The sequence below is a fragment of the Uloborus diversus genome, chromosome 5, assembly GCF_026930045.1.
Source record: "Uloborus diversus isolate 005 chromosome 5, Udiv.v.3.1, whole genome shotgun sequence".
Lineage (NCBI taxonomy): Eukaryota > Metazoa > Arthropoda > Arachnida > Araneae > Uloboridae > Uloborus > Uloborus diversus.
In genome coordinates this window covers 93,584,405-93,608,925 of record NC_072735.1, presented here as the reverse complement: position 1 = coordinate 93,608,925, position 24,521 = coordinate 93,584,405, and the positions used below count along the sequence as shown (strand labels likewise).

At 33.3% G+C, this 24,521-nt stretch overlaps 1 protein-coding gene across 2 annotated transcripts; it reads right to left on the bottom strand.

The window, feature by feature from the left end:
- Positions 1 to 4,339: 4,339 nt before the first annotated feature.
- Positions 4,340 to 24,017, bottom strand: LOC129222384 (galactosylceramide sulfotransferase-like). 2 transcript variants are annotated; one of them, XM_054856886.1, is made up of 4 exons: positions 23,899 to 24,015; positions 17,538 to 17,594; positions 6,076 to 6,221; positions 4,340 to 5,455 (listed from the first exon to the last, which is right to left on the bottom strand). In XM_054856886.1, exons 3-4 carry the CDS (start codon positions 6,192 to 6,194, stop codon positions 4,360 to 4,362), a joined length of 1,215 nt encoding a protein of 404 aa, XP_054712861.1. In that variant the 5' UTR covers positions 6,195 to 6,221; positions 17,538 to 17,594; positions 23,899 to 24,015; the 3' UTR covers positions 4,340 to 4,359. The 2 variants fall into 2 exon arrangements, with proteins under 2 accessions (XP_054712861.1, XP_054712862.1); XM_054856887.1 differs by lacking the exon at positions 17,538 to 17,594 and having other exon boundaries at positions 23,899 to 24,017.
- Between the last annotated feature and the right edge of the window lie 504 nt (positions 24,018 to 24,521).

Genomic DNA, 24,521 nt, shown 5'->3' with positions numbered 1-24,521 from the left:
GGAAGCCACCGGACTTGGGAGGGAAATAGGCACCCCTAGCTACATCATATACATTATAAGATCTGAAATACAGAAAAGTCATCGAACATCTTGATAAGCAAATATTCAAGCAATTTAGTCAAATAATAATAACTAGAACAGGGTACCCATTTGGGGGGGCGGGGTCTTGAAGTTGACTACACCATTGAAATTAGGAGATAACTTATATTGAAAGGATTTTAGTCTCTTAAATATTCATGGTTTTTTTTTTTGGTGGGGGGGATGTCCAGTAAAATTAAAACTGAGGAGGGGCATCCTACTTATTGGGGGTTGGCAGCCCTAGCATTATTATCTATATATTAAGATCGGCAATGGAAAAAAGCCTAGGGAAATCTTCAAAGTTAATACTCCAGGAATTTATTCTAATAATAGTTAAAGTTTGGGGGGACCCATTTGAAGGTAGGGGGGCATGAGGCTGAATATATCACTAAAATCACTAGAGAATTTATTTTTATAGGATTTTAGACTCTTCAATTCAATAGAGGAGCCCGTTTCTTACTTTTGGGGGGGGGGGAGGGGAGACGCTTGGTAAAATTGAGTGGTGTCGTCGCACTTGGGGGGGGGATGGGCTTCCCTAACTATATTATTTGTATATCGAGATCTGCAATGCAGAAAAGCCATCGGACCTTTTGATAGGACATTAAAGTAGTTTATCGCAATAATAATTGCTAAAACAGGGATGTCCGTGGAGCGGGGGGGGGGGGCAGACTATGTAGCTGAAATTATCAGAGATGTTATTTAAAAAGGATTTTAGCCTCTTTAATAGAGGATCCTGCTTTTTTTTTGGGGGGGGGGAGGGAGGTGGCAAAATTGAGGGGAGCAACGCACTTGGGGATAATTGGCACCCCTAGCTATATAATCTACATATTAAGGTCTGCAATAGAGAAAAGTCATCGGAAATCTTGATCAGTAAATAATTCAGCAATTTGTTCTAACACTAACAGCGGAACTAAGGGCGCCTGTGCGTATGGGCGGGGGGGGGGGGGGTGATGAGACAGACTTTACCACTGAAATTTTTAATGAAGTTATTAGAATCGGATTTTGATCTCTTTAACAAGAGTTCGCGTTTTCTTCAGGGGGGGGGGGCTCGTTAAAATTGAAGCAGTCATCTTTTTTTTGAGGGGGGGAGACTTGAACCTATATCTATGCGTAACAAGATCTGCAATTGATAAAAGCCCTCGGACATCTTGATAAGTAATATTAGAGTAATTGTTTCTAATTATATTCGCTACAGAGACCCTCCCCCCGCTCATGTGGTGAGAGGGGGTCGCAGCACAGATCAAATTGTTGAAATTTTTACAAAGGGTGCTTGAAAATTTCAAATCTTTATGAAACAGATCGACCTCATTATCGGGGAATCGCAATATAAGAGGGGGAGTAGGTGCCGTGTAAACTTTCGAGGGAGGGTAAGTAACACCCATATTTAAATCATCTGCACATTAAAATTTTCTTCCTTTACATATTTTGCAAAACCCATACAAGTTCAGAAATGCAAGCTTATTCTCGGTTTTCTACAACAATCGATGTTTCGCAAAGAACCGGAAATCCTAATATATGCTACCCTAATTCCGCAACCTATGTTCAATAAGTCTTCTCAAATAAAATATCGGATCTTGAACGAACAAGATACAATGCAACGAGTGAATTCTCTTACGGCAACCCTGTTGGATTTAAATACGGCGCGGTGCTGCTTTCCAGATTCACAAAACGCTCGTAGCACCAAAATTGGCGAGATACAGTTTTTTGTTCTGCAAAGCACGAAAATACTCAAAAATTTTGCTCGTGATCAGGTCAACGAAAAAAGGCAGGAAAATCCGTAAAACTTCTAGGAAATCTGGGGGAATTGTCAGGCACGATCCACTAAGCACAAGGAATTATGAATGAATATGTATTTTTAAGTCGTTATTTCAGACAGATTGAAATCAGAATATTGTTACCGCGGTGATAAATATATATCGATAAATTACGATACATCGATATATCACCCAGCCCTACTGTAGACCCTTTATTATCATCATCACCATCATCATTATTATTATTATTATTATTATTATTATTATTATTATTATTATTATTATTATTATTATTATTATTATTATTATTTAAATTATTATTATTTTTGAATGAAAAAGTATATATTCTGCTTCAAAATTTAAATAAGTTTTGAATTTTGTTTGTTTTACACTTAGTTTATTATTTTTTGGTTTTTGAAGTTTTTTGAAATAATTTGAAATAATTTTTTGGGGAACTTTAATTTTGTTTAATCCTGTTTTTTTTTTTTTTTTGAGGAAAAAAACTCCCCCCCCCCTCTATTCTATGTTTATTTCTAAAGGTCCTCTTTAAAAAAAAAAATATTTCTCGTCTTGCGTAAAAGTTAAGTACAGAAACAGTAAGTAAATAAGACTCGTATTGCACAGCTCAATATTTTTCAAATTACTCTCTTAGTTTGACTCCAGGAAAAAAAAAATCCAAAGTAGTTCCCCTTTCATGTCTTGGTTTTTGAAAATCTTCCACTGGGAAAAAGATAAAAACTAATCTAAAGAAATTCTTCGACTTATATTATTTTAAACCCCCCAAGGGTGAAATCTTGGCTTTGAATTTTCTTCTTGGAAAAATTCAGAAATGTAACGTATTATACTGCCGTGTAAAGGTAAAGCGCAGTTTGTGCAACACTTTCATTCTTCATTTCTTCCTTTTTTTTTCTCCATTTTGTCAGTTGTTGTTATTATACTTTTGCTTTGTCGTACAAGCTTGTTTATTTGGTTTCTGTTCAAATATCTCAAAAACTCATTTCTGTATATACTTTCACGACAATATAGTTTTGGATACTGGAATTTTTGTTTTATATATACGGGAGAAAAAGCGATTCGTCTTAAAAGAAAATTCAAGCTTCTAAAAATTGCGTAAGGAGCTCAAAATAAACATAGTTTTAATGATAATGGAATGAGTTTTTTTTTCCTGCAATAAAAAGGGAAAAAATGTGAAGCAATTTCATCGACCAAGTTTTTAAATTAGGCGTTCAAGGCGTAAAGTTCCACCTTTTAGATTTCAAATTACCTGTTAGTCATACTTCATGGCTGAATTAAATACACTCCGCTGCACATTTATTTGGACTTCCTATACCCGCTGAGATGCAAACAAGCTGTCTTTTATTCATATTACTTTCTCCACCTCTACCCCACTATTTTTATTTAAGTGCTGATAATACCGCGAAATGCTTAAAAATATGATGCTAATACAAATGCGGTATACCTGCGGATTATATCCCAGAAATTACTTTACAAACCTTCACTAGCTGAAACTTAAGATTTTTTTTTTTTAAATTTTAGCTTTGTTTCTACCCCAAATAAGAAATAAGACAGCAGACTAAGCAGTAAGTTACCGTGGTACATTGCATGTTGACTGCAGACTTTCCAAGAATCTACGATGCACGTTGCAGCGTCGCGCTGTTTCTGCTACCGGTCTGATATTATACCCGCCTGAATCTCAGTCCCTTGATGAAGGTATATTTTAATTCTCCCCAAACATTTAAACCTACTCTTTTTCAGTATGAAATTTAAATTTAGATGGATCACATGCTTTATACATATGATATCCATGCGTTTTTTTGTAATTCTGTTTCAAGCAGGTTCTTTCTCTCTCTCTCTCTCTCTCTCTTTTTTAATATTGGTAACTTTCATGAAACGATTAGATCTATTTTAACAGCTATTATTTTCAAACTTTAATGTGGATCTGTCTTTTAAAAATTTTCTAGAGGGAGTCAAAAGGTACATAATCAACGCATATTATATCGAAACACAACAAATAACACGTCCACACATAAGTTGTACATTATTTTCTCGAAGTCAGGTAGGGAGCAATCACCCCCTCTTGACCGTTGCAAATCACAATTTAATCTGTTGCAAGTCTTAAAATATGGGAGAAGGGGAAAAGAGTGTTCTTAGCCCCCTCTTCCTCCCAATAATATACCACTACGTAATAGTGTATATATCGCCGCCTGAAAGAAGCGGTAGGATATCTTACTATAATTCCTTGGATTAGATATCTTGCTGTTGTTCTGAGGCGACGATATTTACTTAAAAATGTTGCAATACAAACTTAAATTCGTAAAAGTATTGCGTATTATAAATTTCCGAAATTTCAGTTTTATCCAGTTTAAATTTTGACCTCATAGAGGGGATATAGGCCAGTTAGACCCTCACTCTCACCTCCAATAGCTTCTGCACACACATGTACCGGAAAGTAATGTTACTGACTTTATTGTGAAGTGAAAAAAATTTAGTAAAACCATATTTGAAAATAATTTATTCAATATATATATTACAATTTTTTAGAATTACTTAAATACATACTATATTCTTTAGAATACATTCTACTGCGCAATAATAATTGTCTGTAAGTTCTAGGCAGATTTGTCATTTGCTTATTCCTCAAAATGTCTGTGTATGGCAATTCTTCCATAGTCATTGATTTGCAAGTGATATTATTTGAATTACTCTTTGGCTCTAAAATCATCACTCTCGGGTTATAATAATACTTTGGCTTTGAACTAGGAGTCGTAATTGCCTTTTCGCCTTTCACACAGAGATCATACCAATTTTGCGTTTTGCGATTAAGTTCCGCGATTTCGGCAGACAAGCGCTGTTTGTCAAATGCATCAATTTGCCGTTTAAACTTCTCTAAAAAATGCTTGTACAAAAGATCATCAGCACGATTAAATGCCCTGAGTTTTGCCTTTTCGTTGTCGTTCAGCTTGCTCTTAAATTTGGGATTTCTTGCATTTAACTTAAAAGTGACCACGTCGTCTATGTCCCAGCATAGTAAGTTCCTCAATAGCACCAAAGATTCGTCCATCCTGTCAGCCACCAAAACCAGATCGAACCAGGAATCCAGTTTAGATATGTACCGCAGGATAGAAAAGTCATTGTTGAAGATCTTGGGATCGGCGCCTAGGTCAAACATCATCTGGTTCACACCAAATTTTTCTCTATACCGTCTATTGGCGACTTTCTCACTGTCTTTTGGAAGCTTACGGATGAAACTGTGAATGTCTTCCCCGAAGAATTTGTCCAAACCGTAATAGGCGTACGAAGATTCGAATATCTCCACGGGGTCTCTCACAATGGTTATGTAGATACTGTTCCACGGCATAAGGCTCCTGATGTCGTAGTAACTGAATCTAGTGTGGTGGGCGAGGATGTTGTAACTGGGCAAGCGGGGCCAAGCCACCATAGCTTTATTGAAGTATTCTGGGTGACCCAGATAATTGCCATCTTTGGGGAGGACGAAGGTCAAGTTGTGATTGTCACCGTAGCGCATCAAAATATTCTGGATGGAAGATCCGGCGCATTTGTGTGTCTTCAGGAAGACTATGTTCGTCTTTGGGAAACAAACACCGTAGACTGATGATATGAGTCTGAAAGTTAAAGAAAAATGATTACAATTCATTTAATTTCTTTGCAAACGAGCTTATAAATGAAAAAGGTATACTGTGTTGAGGGATGTTTAGGAGTTTAAATTATTCTTTTTCAAAAGCCTTTTCTTTTATTTGTTTTGCTAATTTAAAAGCTAGTTTTAAAAGTACGATTAAAACATAAAGGGTAACATTGTCCCAAATAAAAAACAATAATGAAGGGTAAAAATACTTGGAAGTAAACTGATCACTATTCAAAAATTAAATTAAGAGATCTCTAGATGCGTAAAACAAGTTTCTACAACTTCGAAATATGAAACGGTATAAAATTATTGAGAAAAAATGAGAAAATTTCCGAAATCTGGGCCAAAGTAGCGCGCGTTTACGGTACACGTATTATGCGTGAAATTTTTAACGTAAATAAATAGCAAACCAAGCTAACAAAATGTCCGGTTTAGCCGTGATCTCGTATTAGCTGTGGTTCAACTTTATATCTAAGGTAAAATGCATGTGTAACCCCCCCCCCATCCCCCGACAGTTCTGCTTCACTGCCATCCACGAAAAGTTTTCCAGTCGCAGTTTGAACTGACACTTCTGGTTTAAGAAAAAAAAAGAGTACTTACGAAAGGTGCATGTTGATAAGGAATCCCAGGATGCCAAGGGTTGCGAGTGTGAGAAGAAGGAGTCTGCTGATTGTCTGCGGGCATCGCTTGAGGAAGGATGGCCAACCACTCCAGAACATCTTCAGTCATGGTGTATTCACTTTCCCCTGTGCGAGAAAGAGTTCGTTTAATAACGGCAAACTTCATCGGGTAGATTGCTTTTTCAGCAGTGAGACTATCATTGCGGAAAAACAACATTTAAAGACACACTGCGTCCGAAGTTTTACTTAATCGCTGATATGTTAATGATTGTTAAAAATAAATTTTTTCCCCAATTTAGAAAGAATGAAGAGCGTGTCAACATAGTTAGGGTACGTGTCCTCATTTTAGTACATGAATATTGATTTTTAATTTAACTTTTGAGTAATAGAAAACATTATTGATCATAAACGTATAAACATTTTTTGTAAACAAATATTTCGTGGTTTTTAAAACTATGTTATTATTTACTTTCTATCCTTCAGCGCAATATTTATTTAAAGAATTATTTTTTGTATTATATACATAAATAGAAGTTATTCTGACTGGAGTAGGCCTCGAAATTCTCTTAGTCGTTAAAAAAAAAAAAAAAAAAAAAAAAAAAAAAAAAAACTCTAGTTTGATATGAAATGCAGACTAGAAAATATTTTTTATCATTCCATAAAGCCATAAATATTTACTCGAGCTGAAAGAGGCAACGCGTTTGATTCAAATAGAATATACGCTTTTTGAGGAATATTAACTTCAATCTTTAATAATTAGTCATACCTTCAAGAAAACAGAGAAAATGGAAACGCATAGATAAATACAAACAAGTAATAGTTTATAAATGCATTAACCAGCTTCAGAACTAACCAAAAGTTATTAATATTTGTAAGATGACTTTATCTTTTACAAATGAATACTATTCATTTATTTATTTCCAATACCATAGTTTTCTGAAATTATTTTGAGGTGTAAATAGCCTGAAATACTCTAACGTGTAAAAATTCCCATAAAATTGTGAAAAAAAAAAAAAAATGTAGGAGTCGAGTTCTTGTGAGCTCCCATCTAAATTAAGCCCTGGTTATATCAAGTTCATTTAGCAACCTGTGTTGAAAGATAAAATCCATAATACGAAAAATAAGAGAGTTGAAAAAAAAAAAAAATCTCTAAAAAAAAAACTAACTAAATAAATGAATAAATAAATATCCTAAATTCTTATAACGTGTAAAAATTCACATAAAATTGTGAAAGAAAAAAAATATTATAATAAATATTAATTCAGGAACCTTGTTTCCCTGAGCTCCCAATCTAAATTAAACTCTGGTTGTATCAAGTTCATTTAGTAACCAAAATGGAACGACATATTTTCAGAATCCATAACACGCAAAATAAAGGAAAATTTAAAAAAAAAATCTTGAACGGAAAAAAAACAATGAATAAATAATACAAATAAATAAATAAATAATGTAAATAAATAAATAAATATAAATAAACTAGAAAATTGCCCATCAAGATACGACGGGGGAAAATTGCTTCTACATTTGAACGATGCAACTGCCTGTTTGATAATATTTTGAAAGTTGAAATTTTAACCCTAACTCCAGTGGATTAACCATAAACTTCAGCAGATAACGTTCATTGTTGGCCACTTTTTCGTTTCGTCATTCCCCTGAAATGACACACTAAAACAGTTAAATTACCAGATCCAGTTCAGCCTTGTCGCAATAAAGCCTTTCCCTGCATGTTAAACAGAACCAAAACATAATATAGAATTATCATGCCGTGGCGCGAGTTTCATTGTTGATGACGTCAGGAGCGTTACTTGATCATTGGCTATTATATATATGAGGATAAATAAATACGCATAAAATGCTATTTGTAAGTAAATTAATTTTAATAACCTATAAATAAATTGATGTTAGTAAATAAATAAATAAAAAAATAACATTTTATTTAAATTTAAAACATCTAGATCAAGTCTCAAAATCCATCACAAACAAAATAGTAATGCTTTAACTACAAATTTTTTGGTGAGAGTAAAAAATTACGCTTACAAAAAATAAATAAATCAATCAATCAATAATATAAACGAAAAATATATAAATAAATATAAATAAGGAAATGCACATAAATTAATAAATATAAATAATGAAATGCATATAAATTAATAAAATAAATAAATAAATGCATAGAAACTAATAAATAACAATAAATAAATATTGCTGATTCTTCTCCCTGGAAAAAAAAAATTTCCCCTCTTTTTAACATAATAACACTTTAATACCGTGATGCCGCAATTTTGCAGCCACTTCGTTAGCGTCGCACTCACTATTTTTTCCTTGTCCTCCTCAGCGAATAAAAATGTAATCTGCGTCAGCTGAAAAAGTCATCAAATATTACAAATCACCTCGAATTCGTGACTCGGAAAATTATACCGAACGTATGTTATTTTTGGACAAGAAAGCAACTTATAAAATGCATCTGAGATACAAAAATTAAGGGTTTATTTCCATATTTGCAGACTGGCACAGAAAGCGGGGTACAAACATCTATTGTTCTTTGTTTTAAGAGCATTGTTTGAATACAACATCTAATTTGTTTGAAGTGCTTCAAACTTGATCCAAATTCGCTTCTGGCTTGAATTTGTACCTAGTGAGACCCAGCACAATATTTTTCATGAAATAATGAAGCACAGGTACAAACTAAAATGCAGTAAATAAGGACGTTGATAATATTTTAACGCAGCCATTAACTTTCAGTTCCAGATTTAAGTAAAAGTTATCAAATCATTTTACTGATTTTTAAATTTTTTTTGGGGGGGGGGGGGGGCAATCTAGATTGCTTATTGATTTGATTTTGACGGGGCGGTTCCTTCATTCGCATTTTGAAAAGAAGGTAGTGAATCACATGATCCATTGTTTTTACTTCCTTTTACAAAAAAGGAAGCATTGTATTCGCGAAAAAATTTTCACCCAAAAATCGGCCTTAATTTCCATTTTGCTCACCCCCAAATGAATGTTGAGTTTTTTTTTCAACCCGACCACACGTGGATATGTGCCTAGGAACGTACAGACACCCGAAATATCCATTTTGACGATCCCCCAGTTAATTGCAACGAGTTTTCTCGTGACGTCTGTATGTACGTATGTATGTGCGTATGTGCTGTGTATGTATGTCGCATAACTCAAAAACGGAATGTCCTAGAAATTTGAAATTTGGTACGTAGACTCCTAGTGGGGTCTAGTTGTGCACCTTCCTTTTTGGTTGCATTCGGATGTTCCAAAGGGGATCTTTTGCCCCTTTTTTGGGGGAAATCATTGTTAATTTCGATGTAATCTCAAGTGGTTATAATTTGGCGGATACTTGGCGATATATCGCCAGTCTTTGGGTCGCCAAGTTTTGTCGCCAACTTGGCGAAAAATTTGGCGATTTTAAAAAAAAAATTATTTTTAAAATCTGGTTTCAATTTGACCACTATTGGTGATATTTAGAAAGAAAACTATTGAATCATATTAAAACTGCCAATAATGAGAAAATGACACTAAATTGGAGTAAAAGGAAGTCATGTGATGCACACATCAGCTCGTTTGTATAGAGTGTGCCTTTGGCATGCCAATGTCGTATCGCTTACCTGAAGACCATAGTTACTGAAGATGGTAGATACGATTATGAACTGTTATTCGTTAAATCGCATCTAACTTAAAAGTTTTTTTTTTTTTTTGTAGGAAATTTATTGAAAAGAATTCATCTGGACACTGTTACTCATTTTCTTTTTGTTTACTTCAAAGTATTTATTTTTTTTTTTATTTTAATATTACAATTTTTTATATTAATTTTATTTTTTAATTACGCATATGTATGAGTTTTGGTGGTGGAAGTGGCATCGACAGATAGCAGTATATATGTCATTTGTAGTAGTAGCGATGGCATGGCGCGGTAAACATCGTTATGTGTTGAGCAGGAGCCATATTCGAAATGGTGTGTTCTTTCTTTCTTTCTTTTTTTTTTTCTGTTACTCATCAGCAAGAATTTCATGCTCCGTTCCAAGTCGAACAACACGATCCTGTTCCAGATAGAACGAAAAATGATGTTTGGGCATCAAAATTTTAAGAGTGACAAGTGCCGCACTGAAAAAAAAAAAAAAAAAAAAAACCGTGACCAACCTCAGACCGTTACAACGCTGAAAAATTTGACCCTCCTAAGAGCATTCAACCAGAAGCCTCCAAAAGTGTTTAGCACTTATATGCAGCTGGCCAGCGATTTTCTGACAGGAATGTAAGAAAAATCCTGCACATTGACTTTTACAACCGGACTAGAGTTCCTAACTGAGTAGAATCATGTCAGCCAAATTGTAACCTGAGTAATAATCAAAAAATCGACATTTCGAATATGCACCTCCAATCGCATCCCCACTACAACTCACACAGTGCCATCTCCATATACGGGGCTTAATGTGCCGGACACTGTATCATAACTGATTATTTAGCAATAACCCAAATAATAAAGCAATTAAAATTTCAGTTCGCCTAAATAAGCCGAATTACTAACATAAACCGGCAGATTTTAAAAACGTACTTAACTTTCCACTGAAATTTAATTTACCAAAATGCTATTCCGCGCTGTTACTGTAAATACTATACTCTTGCGCTCCGTTCTTTATTACTGATCGTTAAGACAGTTTTCTTTAAGTCTCGAACAGTCTCGGAATTTTGCTAGATTGCTTCAGAATCAATGAAAAGAGCACAGGAGAACATTTATGTTGCCGTGGGAAAGTAAAATGCTGTAACAGCAAAGTTGTCCACCTCTTTATTTTTATTTTTCTAATGTTATTTATTTATTTATTTTTGTGCATTTTTGTCCTCTGTTGCTCTTTAGCTTTATTGTAAACTAGTGGTAGCCGCACGTAATAGAAAAATTAAAAGGTCTTTTGGTTCGCCTGTATATTTACAAATAATGTATGGTGAATTTTCTCGCCAATTGGCTTGTACCCATTTTACGGTTCCACGCTATGATAATTTCGTATCTCGCCAATTGGCTTGTGCCCATGTTACGGTTCCACGTTATGATAATTTCGTAATTTACTCGTCCATCTTATGATATTTTTGTTCTTAAAATTGGAATAGATAAAGAACCACATCAAATTTTCGAAAAATCACTTCGAGGTGCACACCCCATGCTACGAACTAACTTTGTGTCAAATTTCATGAAAATCGGGCCGAATTAGGCGCTATGTGCGTCACAGAGATCCAGACATCCTCCGGACAGAGAGACTTTCAGCTTTATTATTAGTAGAGAAGCTTGCTTATCTGGTTTCCGCCGACAATAAAGCACAAAATTAACATCTAATCCCAACATTTCCCTACCGTTAGTATGGAATCCAAAGTGCGCTGTTTCCAAAAACTCGTTTCTGAGTTTCTCTCCCTCACCTCCCCACGGCAGTGAGGCTTTGTGTAGTTTGAGTGATATGAGTGATTCCGTTATCAAATTTGAAACTTTAGAAAAGTTTTTATGCGCAGGCGGAAGTTGCTCGGGTGGATTCATAGTCATTGCGGCAACGACAAAATGTGTCCGTCCTAACTGCCAGTTACCTCGGTTCTTGAACTATCAATGAGATTCACCAACCTGTTTCACTGTGACTCATAGAGCAATCAAAAAATAACAGAATTTTGGGTAAAAATAATTTCTAATGGTTGAATAAAAAATGCCAATGAATCAACACGAGGGCGTTTTAATTAAATTATGTAGAAGTAATTATGGGCGCTGAAAGGCTATGACGAATTAATAGTTGCTCTCGCAATAAGTATGAATCCACTATCAATTACAACACTGATAGCGATGTTGCAACAAACCATTTCATTTTTTTCCCTTCGAAAAATAAAATATGAATTATAAATATTCATTCATTTATTAGTAAATGAATTAGCGGATGAATAAGAAAATAAGTCAATGAATAAATGAATTAATACGCAAAGAATTTAATAAATGAATGAATAAATAAATAAAATAAACTATTTCACTTTGCCTCATTTATTCTGCCCCGCAGGCACTTGGTAAATACTTCTAATCATTTAAAATTTAAACTCGACACGCTCACTATTGGAAAATAAATACTGCACTGAACATGAACATCAGTAGATATAAATTAATATTTGAAATAATAATAACAAGAACTTTAATCATTTGATGATAGCGAAAATATTTTTATTTGCTTCTAAAAAGAGTAAAGTTTCGAAAATGACGTACTATCACATCCTATATCTTTGGAGGTATCTATTTATTTATTTATTTATTTTAGACTTAAATCAACTTATGTTGAAAAACATAGTTAAAATATTTCGTGATAGGAAACACTGTTAATTGTAAAATATTTTAGCATTTTACTTTGCCTCTCTATTACATTTTACTCCACATCCCCCTGCGTTATTTTTAGGTTCCTCATGCGCGGTTTGCGCAGCATTTCCCAACCAAATTTATGAATAAAATTTAAGAAATTAATACTGTAGTGATTCGTGTGTGATCAAAATACAGAGTTCCTTACGCTGGTGAAATTTGAAAAAAGCATCAATAAATTTTTCTCATACTCGTCGGCACTCTCTTATATCCTTATCATATCTTGATTACTGAGCAGACGTTCGCTGTAATCCTCCACAAATGAATGCAGTAATGAAATGCGTAATATTTAGAATCTAGACAGGCTGCACTCAATACTTCGAATTAAGTGCAATGACATTTTGAATGCCTCGTGCCACAAGATCATTCATTAAATTTTAATGCAGCAGTACACAGTTATCATGTCTAAATAAAGAGGAACAATGGAAGTTCTTAGGTACGAATTTGATGCTCGCTTCAGCAAGTCATAAACATGCAAATATGATGGAGGACGGTGGCTCCACTTCAACCGTCGAGAGGTAAAAATAAAAAATAATAGTAGAGTTGCAAGCAGTAAATTATCAACGAATCTTCGCTTTGTCGCATTTTGTGCACTACTTGTCAACCTGTTTTGTCAGCTCAGAAATTCATCCTTTTTAGCCTACTTTCCCAGTATAAGTCAGAAAAAGAAGAAAAAAGCATGAAAAAAGGCCTAATGCATCTTAAAAATATCGCGAAAAACAAAAAAAAGTCAAAAATAAATAAAATAATTAAATAAATATCGAAAAATTAAAAATTGGAAAGTAGGGTATTGAGATGGGGGAAAATGTCTGTCTGTCTGTCTGTCCCCCCCCCCCCTAATAACTTTTGAATGAATAGTCCGATTCGAACAAACTTTTTTTTTGTTCGAAAGATCTCGACGAGGACACCTCATTCCCATATTTCACTTTTTGATTTGAACTATTTTTTGTTCAATTTTGAACAGTTCAAAAAAACTTAACATTAGCGCCTACGGGGAAATTGAAGGCAATTCTGAACTATGAGGCGAATATGCTTCAAACAAACTTTGTAGGAAAACGCTTTTGATAAAAAACTTGTATATAAAATATATTTTTGATTTGAACAATTTTCCGTTCAATTTTGAGCAGTTCAAATCCCTCAACATTAGTGCCTACGGGGAAACTGAAAGTCAATGTAGATTCCGTACTTGAAGGCGGATTTACTTCAAACAAATTTTGTTGGAAATAGCTCGTGACGCCAGACTCCGACTCCGAGAATTTAGGGGCACCTGACTCCGACTCCGACTCCTGTGCCCGACAATTAATCGGACTCCGACGCCCCGACTTCGACCCTGACTTCGTATCTTTGGCAAAAATTTATACACGAGGACAAATGACTGAGTCTGATTCTCGGATACTCGACTCCGACTCCTTTATCTCAAAATGAGATTGACTCCGACTCCGCAGCTATGGTTTTAACTGCGAAATAATTATTGTTGATATGACTTTGTTTTTATTTTCACGCTAAAGTTTTAATTTAGGTATTTAGTTTTCGGGGAGAATAAACTCGAAGTCATTTATGTTTCTACATAAAGATATGCGCAGACGATTATTATTATTATTTTTTTTTCGACAATAAAAAGTATTTCTTTAAGTTGACATTTTATTGTTTTTATTTATTTTGGTAAGTGCATTAATTCATTTAAAAAATTATTTTTGGCAACAGGGGAAAAAGAAACGATTTTTTTTTTTTTTTTTTTTGATATGATGTATTTATTTTAATGAGCTTATTAATTTTAATTATTATTTTTTCGTTTTGAAAGCTGTTAAAGATTTTTTTTATGGAAAAAAAGTGTATTAGCTGCTTTGTTTAAAAGGTGCTGCTATTTTATTTGTTCATTTTTTTTTAATGTAATTTACTTTTTTATTTTATTTTTTACGCATTGATTTTTTTTAGATGAGTGACGAATATTTTATTCCTAGAAATTAGCTTAAAATATTAAAAAAATATGTTTGAAACAATTTGCGACTTTAACTATTTTTGAGAATATTGATCAGGTACTAGAAAGTAGTTTGAGTATACGGGAAAGTAGGCTCGTATAGTTCTAGACAGAACTTCTTGTTTTTTTTTTAAACTTGTGTCATACAGATATTCAGTTTTCCCCCCTTAATGTATTGTTCCATGTCTTGCATTATAAAATAAAACTTCTCAGAATTCTCTTGTTTAGAAAATTCCATTAAAAGTTCCGTTTTCGTATTAGATTTCGGGAAATTACAATTTATTACTAAAACCAAACTTTCAAACTGTGTATCGAAACGTATCAATAAAAGTTCAGCGAAAAATTAACTAACAGAGCCCCCAAGAGGGTATGCCAACCACGTCGGCATTATGGAGACCTTCAATGGAGGAGGCCGGTCGAGATCGCAATTGAAGTGCAGAGAGTAAAAATTTATTAAAATGTTATTAGTTTTAGTTGATAATCAGTATCAAAACTGTAATTGGCAATAAACTTGCTCTGGTGTTATTTACTGTGGTGCTGGTTAGAAGTATAGTGATTGTTTTCAAGTAAACAGTTTGGATAATCTTTACGAGCATAATGGAAGAACCTGAGAAGCTGGCGATAAAATAAACAAGAGACCCGACTTATCTCTGTTAATAAAAATATGCATAACAACCTCCTAGGTCCTGTCATTTAAAGGGGCAATTGACCTCTCCTGGTCCCTCTAAATGTAGGGCTTGGGAGACTATTATGCATATCGGCCTTGAGAAATTAATGTACTTACAAACATGTAAGCGTGGATGTTGTTGTCTTTTGTTATAATATAAATTGAGCATAAATCTTTGACACCCCCTCCCCTCTTCCCGGGAAAACTGAAATAACGTGGTTGCATCCTCCACAATAAAAAAAATCATATAAATAGAACCCAAAATTTAAACATACTTTACTTCATACTTGAACTATTTTATAACTACTGGGTAAATCTCCAAAATCCTAACGATATTATGTTCCAGCAGCCTAACACAAGGATTGTTTGACCGAGATTTTTCTTTCTTTTTTATTAATAGCTAGAAATAACTTTTCCAATGTTATTTCATTCTTGAATCGATTATTTCAGAAAGGGCAACTGATTCAACTTTTCAAAAATCAATAAAAAGTTATTCTTTCATTCAGAAATGAACTAAATTCTACGAAATTTTTTATGACTAATCTAGCCACAAGTAGGATCATTATCTTGAATTACGTTTCATTTCAGCAGTGAAATTAATATATTTTTTTTAAATTTAGACTTATGCCCTTTCTGCAATAAATATCTTGAAAACATGAAATACTAGTTTAGAGCAATGAAAATGTAAATCAAGTAAAAAAGATTTGTTTCAAACTAATTTATGATAGTAAAAAGTAAGATAAGAAAGTGATAAAAATTTATTCTTTGTATAATAAATTTTACAAAATAATTAGTGAAGTCCGTATTCATAAATTCATTATCTTAAGAAAATACGTTGTGTATTTTCTTCTTTCTCTCGTCTTGTTTTAGTGAAATAATAAAGTCTGGTGCAAATAAATAAATAAATAAATAAATGAATAAATAAATAAACAAATGAATAAATAAATAACAAAATGAGATAAAAAGCAAAAGTTTTACATGTGTATAAAACGATATTCATATGCATCAAATACATCCTCCATGGAAATCTTTCTTTTCTATCGTTCTCTTGTCTAAAGCTCTAGTTTTGCGGATTAAGTTCGATGTACATATTAGTATGACTATGTTCAAAATTGCACTGAATAATCATCTTGATATTTGTTATTTCTTCCAACAATATGAAAAATTTCCCCTTATACTCAATGTTGGCAAAGGTAGTTCTGCCGACAAGCGTTGCTTTGCAGTATTCTCTTGAAAACCGTATATAAAATAGCTAGCCTGAAACCGTTCCTTTGATGTTCTATCGAATATTTAAACATCATGAATGTTGATAATAGAAAACATTTGTCGCAAATAGAATCTTTTTCCAAAATATCAATTTGAGAGATAAGTCCTCTTAAAAAATGAAGGGCATCTGTTTTAGCAGTTACAGATTTCACTGTTTTCAACAGATGTGACAGTGAAACTTGATGTAATTTCAGAATTTCACTTATAGGAGATTGGATTTCACATGGTAATAATCTGTCATATTTGTTTAACAATCGTTTTACTATCCTAAAATCCCGGTCGCAAAAGACAAACAAATGTGTTCTCATAGGAAAGTCATTATCAATCTTGTTAAATTTTTTCAGTGTTATTTCTATAGTCTCCTGCTGTGTTGTTCTTATTTTGACCAGCGTATATCTCACTAAAAGTATACAGTATTTTTCGCAGTACCTAGAGTGAAGTTAATAAACCCCTGAGAAATTAGCGAATTTCATTCTGATTCCGTGATTTCGAGTTCCCCCTCTAATCCCCCGAACTGACGACCTACCATTGCCGAAATTATGCTAGATCAAAGGAGTTATTTGTTTTTACTTCATTACGCCAAAAAAATTTAGTTCTTCTATGATCTTGCGATTGCGTCTTACTATTTCTTCCTTCGCGTTTAGTGCAGAAAGGGCTTACCCTGCTCTAAACGAAAAATGTGACAAAAATTGTTAAATTCATTAAATGTGTTAAAAATTTTGCATCCATATTCTACAAATTTAATTTGTAGTACTAAATTACGCATACTTAAAGGTGTAAAATAACATTTTTTAAATAAATGTAATTCTTTAAATGATCAAGGTACATCATTTTTAAGTTTGTCAACAGGGGTTTTCATGCCATTCTCCTGTCCTAGGAATGAGTTCAATTATTATAGATTTAAAAAAATATATTTTTTATTCTGCTGTGCTACAAAATTGTTTATTAATCACTATTTTGTTGGATTCCTTGAGTATTTTGTTAACATGATCTGTCTGCTGTTCATACTAAAACTTTGAAGTTCAAACATGAGTATTTAACATTTTTGCTATCATTCTCCTGGACAGCATTTTTGTGTTTAATAAAAGAAAACTAATAATTCTACTCATAGTGCGTAGTTGAATTAAGAGGTTAGAATAGAAAAATAACGTTATTTACCTTAATTGCAATCCTGGGCTTGCATAACAGGCAAATTACAAAGAAAATGTCATTCTCCTGGCGGGAAAAAAAAATGTTATGCTCTTGGCGTAAAATAAAAGTCACTCTCCTAGCATTATTTATAAAGCATTAGTAATACATTTAGTAGAAAAGAATTTATTTCCTAAACATTATTCAGAAAACAAGATTATGATTAAAAACAAAAACTGAATTTGGCAAACAATAAATTAAAAATGTAGCAGTGCAGAGAAATTCTATTTATTTAATCTTTTAATACTTTTCTTTTTTCTTGTTCAGAGAAATTTTTCAAAAAGAGATTTCTTGGTGTTGCTCAAATAGGTAAATGAAGTTGCTTTAAATTTCTGACTTAGATAAGCGTACTACTTTCTAGAATTAGGTAAATACTTTTCTAAACTACAGAATTCGAAATAACAAACACTAGAACTAGTGAAAATTGTTATTAATTTGCTGCCTTATAATTTTAGTATAGCAATTGAAAAAGAAAAAAAATTGTTTTGTTAAAATAACTCCATTATTCGGAGTGTAAGATATTAAGAGCGAATAATATGAAAAAACGTAAAAAAATGGACCGGGAATCGAAGAAATGTTCGTTATTAGGGAGAGTCCGTTAAGGGAGGTTTACATAGATTTTGTCACGTAATAACATATTTTTTGGTTCAGGTTACAGTTATTTCTCTTTTATTATAATTAAATTTTTGATGACCTTTGATGAAACTTACTGCTTATCACTCTTCTGGTGTGTGAAAGGTTGACCCCCTGTTTTGAGGGGTTCAGTATAGTTAAAGTGAGTTCTGTCTATTTTCCCCTTAATAAGTTTCTAACAAAGAGTAAGTATATTTTTTTCAGATTTTTTAAAGCATTTTTATTTTTAAGATAGTTGTGATTGAAAAATGTCAGGTTTTTGGAGAATCACCCTACTGTCTAACAAAACTGTTGCTCTACGCTTTGACATTCCACAAGATGTCGACTTTGAATGAGAGAAAAAAAGTCAGATGATGTTATCAAAATTAGAAAATAAAGCTAGTTGATTCAATGAATACTTAAAAGTTGGGTTACAGTGAAATGCGTGCCTGTGAGTCTGTCCGTCCCACCCTAATTATTTTTAACGGAAAAGTCGACACAAACGCTTCAGCATACCTCAGAATGTCAAGGGCGGTTCTAGAGCCTATATCTGCGGGAGGTAATGGAACGAGTTTTGAGAAATTAATGAGTAAAATTAATTTATTTAACCTGCAGTTTCAAGAGTGCAAAGAGGGGGCGTTGTATTCCTTCCATAGGCGCTAAAGTTAGACAGAGTATTGCTTCTTAATTAAAAAGAAACATTAAAGTAATCAAATCAAATATTCTTAACATAAAAAGTTCTTCGACTTAAGTTCTTTCAAAACAAATTCCATCTATTGCAGGAGGATTTAGACGGGATTCAAATTTTCCCGTTCAAACATTAAAACCTTTTCCATTAATCAAATTTGAACAAAAAGTTGACCAAATCGAAAAATGAAACATGTTAATGAGGTGTCCTGACCAAGAGCTTGCAAAGGCAAAAACAATTTGATTCTAACCTTACTTTCAATTTTCCATTTTTCAGTAGGGGTCGTTCACAATTGACGTCACTTTGATAGGAGGAGGGGAGGTTCGTGAAATTGCTACTATATAAAACTTAGAATTTTCAATTCTATATTTCAAGTCCCACTTAAAAAATACTCATTTTTATGGTGCATATCTTTTAAAAGAACAATTTATTACCTTAAAAAATATAAGTAAATAATGAAAAAAATGTAAAAAGCAACGAAATACCGTGCACCATCCCAGAGATAAAGCAATTTAAAAATTTTGTCGAAATTGCAAGTAATAAATGGCGCCCAGGTTGTCATCTTTGCTGAGCTGTACCTCGGAAAATATTTTTTGGGGGAAAACAAATACATGCCTGTAACTTACCTTTTTAAAGATTAGTTTTAGTTTTTTTTTTTAATCTGTTAAATAAAAAAACTTCCTAGATATTGAAGGTGACCCCTTGCCTGGAGAGAGAGAGGAGGAGGAGAGGAGGGGAGGAAAAGAACAGAGAGAGAGAAAGAGAGAGATATTCTTGTGAAAAGAAGAAAATAAGAAAAAAATAAAAGCTCGTAAAAAACCTTTAAAAGAAATTAAATACTATTAAATATCAATCGGTTACTTGGGATGATTCAGGAAAATGAAATGAAGCGTTTCACTTTTATGATTAAACCACACTGAAATAAAAGGTCTAAACGAGACTTTTGCAATTTTTGGAAAATAATGGTTACTCAATTTACAGTCAGTTCCGATCTTTTGGGAATAAAGTATGGTACATAAATGTTAATTTTAGGTGAAAAATGCATTTTGGGTATTAATGTGACTATAAAATGAAGTAAACACTAAAGTATAGTCTCCTCTTTTTTTTTTTTGGTTGAAACTAGTGACTAAATTACTAGAAAAACTGCTATCATGCATCTTTAAAATTTAATTCTTTTTTATTTATTTATAACTATTTCACTTACAATTCGTTCCGATCTTTTGTAAATAAAGTATGGTTAAATATTGATTTTAGGTGAAAAATACATTTGGGTATTAACGTAACTATAAAGTCAAGTAAACATTGCAGTAGAGTTTTTTTGAGCAATCACATTACTTACTGTTCTTATTTGACTGTTCTTGGCGTCCTATGATTTCATTTCCCCCCCCCCCCGCCTCCCTCTGCAGCACCACCGTCGACCGGCCCCTTCTGATGCTGATCCTCTAGCAAGCAAAGTCTCCAGGTTGCGTCCATATCCAACATATACACACCTGCACACACACACAGAGAGACTCATGTCTGCACGCAAACACAAACACACATGCACACATACACTCATGTCTGCACAAAGACACGGACACACACGCATACATACACACACCTGCACGCACACACTCATGCCTGCACACAGACACAGACACACACGCATACATACACACTCCTGCACACACACACTCATGCCTGCACAAACACAAAGGCATACATACACATATATATCTATATACACACAGATACTCACACACTCATGCCTGGACACAAACACACGCTCATACACACATACACACGCTCATACACACACACACACGCTCATACACACACACCCTCATACACACATACACACACACACGCTCATACACACACACACGCTCATACACTCAAGCCTTTACACACAGACACACACGCCTACGTGCATACACACAGGTCTACGCACACACACAAGCCTACACATGCACGCACGAGTGCCTACACATACACACACGCCTGCACACACACACAACTATACACACGTAACCGCCAGGAGGAGGGGTAGGCTTGGGGGGACAGGAGCTGTTTCTAGAAACAATAGCCCCAAATGAGTAGGGCCCTATCGCAACTCGTGATTGCGAAAAACATAATTTGAATTCAAAATTTCAGAATCCAAATTAATTTTAAAAATTCGAAAGTTTTTTTTTTTTTTTTTTTGGTTCAAACTATTGATTAATTTACTAGGGGAAAAACTCCAACAACGCATTTTTTAAAAAATTTATTCTTATTTATTTATGCATTTATTGCTAATCTATTTTCAATAAAAGAAATTAAAAAACAAGGAAATGTTAGAACGAACATTGCTGTTGGTAAAAAAAAAAGACAAAATGTTTGAAGAAAAAGCCCTATTCATATTTTTGTATTAGTCAAAGTTTTGTGCTTTAAGTGAAAAATCTTTATTAGTTTCAAATGAAACAAAATTTGTGCATTGCTCATCTCATTTGTGGATTTATTTTTTCAGGAACTGGTTTGTTTTATTGTGACTCACTTCTTATTTCTCAAAGTTTTTTTTTTTTTTTGTGACAACCATAACGTTTGCAATAACTCATCAAACTTGATATGTAAGGCATCATTTTAAAGATATTTTTCACCACTTTCGGTGTAAAATAAACAAACAAATTACATTATAGTAGTTTTTTAGAAGTAATCGACTCGTTTATATATATATATATATATATATATATATATATATATATATATATATATATATATATATATAATTATTATCAAGCATTGTTTTAATGTATGGCACCTGTCGAGTGATGCTGTATATCTCAGTTGGTTAGAGCGTCATGCTGAAACAATCAAGGGTTCAATCCTACCATGAAATTTGTCGTTTTTGAATAACTCTTGTTCCTTTGGATTAATTTTGATCCAAATTTCCAAGAATATATAATCAAATTCATTTCAGGATTTTCTGAACCACAGTTGTGCTTGTTGCATTAAAATCAGAAAAAAAAAAACATTTATTTTATCACGGCAAGCATCTGTATATTTCTTAAGAGTATTTTTTTTTTTTCGGAAACAATTCAATTTTTTTTGTTAATCGCCAGTGGCCGAAAAACACTTTAAGTTAAGTAGCCACTTTTTTATCATTAGTAGCCACTTAATCCATTTTATTTTAATGAAAACTTTAGTTATTTTAGTGAAAACATTATCATCTGAGACCTAATTGCAGCGTTATTAGTAGTTATTTTTTAAAATGGAGCAATATAAACTTAAGAATTAATATTTCTTCAACGATCAGTTTCTGCAAAAACATTTAAAGTGTACATATGAATTTCTTACTTGTTGGCATTGTGGAATACCTTGTGAGAATTTGGGATCTTTTTACGGAACAAACTAAGTGCGAAGAAATGGAAATGATTTGTAAAAAATAATAATAATAACTATGCTTTTGAACAAAAATTGAATTATATTTTTTTTATTAAATTTAAAGCTAATATTTTAGTTAGATTTACTCATGGGTACATATAAAAAGCGGTAAAAATGCCTATTTGGTTCTAACTTTTATCGAATGGAGAATATATGTGTATCTATGAATTATTATACTATTATCAGTTCTAAAGATTAAACACAGTGTTCGTAAATTTACCTACAGTGTATTGGTTCACATTTTACACAATAGAACACATTTAAAGTGCAATAAGAAATAAAAACGTTCAATTGCAAAAAATCTCCAATTAAACGTTATTAATTCAGATTTAATTTTTCGAGCACAAAGGCATTTATTCAACTACATTTAAAGTGTAACAAGTCAATGGCCTTAGAACCTGTTTTTATTTATATTTCGTTTAAGAAGATCTGTCTTCATAAACCAACAGTAGTCGTTAATCATTACTTCTCAGAAGAATAGAAATTACTTTTCATTTTCGTCAGTGCAATTTTATCATTTGAAATCAACTTATTTCAAAGCAAGTAGTTATTTCAAGTTATCATAAGTTTATTTTCAAGCACAGATCCAGAGGGGGAGGGAGTCATGACTCCCCTCCCGACGATCGACAAAATATAGCCTAAAGCTGCATTTTGGGGACTTTCGTTCATCAATTTGATTACTAAAGTAATGTTTATAGATTCAATTAACGATCTTATGAGTGCTCGCAGTGCTCTTCTATTAGTGCTCACGAATTCGCCTCCAATATACATTTTAAAGAGGTCTTTTTTCCAGGTCTTGAAATGTTATATATAGTCAACTCTCGATAACTCGAAATCCAAGGCACTGATCAAAACGTTCGAGTTATTGGTTGTTTGAGTTACGTGAAGTTTCCACAACAGTCTCAAGAGTTTGGGAACCTATGAAAACTTCGAGATAAAGGAATATTCGAGTTATTTATCCTTATCAAGATTTGACCCCTACCACTCACTTTCGTGATCATTTTTCTTCAAGAACAATGCATTTTTAAAGCTTCCTTTTTTTTGATAAATTAACTTAGGATATCTCTGAAATAACAAGTTTCACTTTTTTATCAAAATGTTCTTCTTTTTCACTGGTTTTGTTGAAAATCCCCCCCCCTCCCCCCCCCCCCCCACACACACAAAAAATCTTATTTATTAGTGACCGGTGAGTTTTTAAAGGGACCGGGTGAGTTTTTTTTTTCCTTTGTCACCAAAGACTTTCAGTCGCCAAGTGGTGAGTGGCGAGAGATTATTTTCAGGTCTATGACTCAGCCTAGTAGAATAAAAATTGTTCTAGCACGCAAATAAATAAATAAATAAATAAATAAATATATATATATATATATATATATATATATATATATATATATATATATATATATATATATATATATATATATATATATATATATATATATATATATATATATATATATATATATATGCCAAAAATAAAGTTATCATTTAAAGCAAAGTACCGTATACATAAATATATATGTATATCTTGCTTATTTATTTCTGCAAACATGCTAATAAATAATAGGGAGACTATATAGAAAACAAGTCTCGTCAGAGAGAAGGGGATATTCAAATGTCGATCAAAGTCCTCACCTCTCCAGCATCCTTTTTCCTCCGGCAATCTCTCGATCTCTCGCAAAGAGCATCCGCTGGTGTCCGATAACGGGTGTGTTCACAAGTGGAGGCGTCAAACAAGTGCGGCTGTCCGGCCACTGCCACCTACGGCCCCACCGCTGAATTGAAAACTTTCCCACGCATGCGCGCAGGTCGGGATGACCCAGATGCTCTTTTTCTTCCGCACACCGGTTCTCCTCTGCACTCTCCTCGGAGACAACGGAGAGCGGGAGGAGGTGTGATCGGGTTCGCCGGATGGGGGACGGAAACTTGATCTCCTACAAGACTGGAAATGACTAATAAAATTTTGTTTTCGCTGATCTCTTGTCATTGACCTTCGGAAGAAGATCTCACCCGACTTGTATTAGTAGGCGGAAGAATGGATGTGGTCAGTTTCTAAGAATGGCAGTGTCGTTAGTTGAAAAAGTGTGGAGAGGTTACTTTCCTACATTCATTATTATTTTTTTTTTTCAAAGGACCGAATTACTAAAACTTTGGCTTTCTTTTCTTCAGATTTTGATGTCTTTGATCGTTCAACTCCCCCCCCCCTTTTTTTCATTTAAAAAAAGTTTTAACTTTCGCTCTTTTTTGTATGTTGCTTA

Excerpts from the sequence above, each read along its gene's own strand:
- LOC129222384 (XM_054856887.1), bottom strand. The coding sequence starts at position 6,194 with ATGTTCTGGAGTGGTTGGCCATCCTTCCTCAAGCGATGCCCGCAGACA. Across the intron at positions 5,456-6,075 it reads CTTATCAACATGCACCTTTC|ACTCATATCATCAGTCTACG; the intron begins GTAAGTACTCTT and ends TTTAACTTTCAG.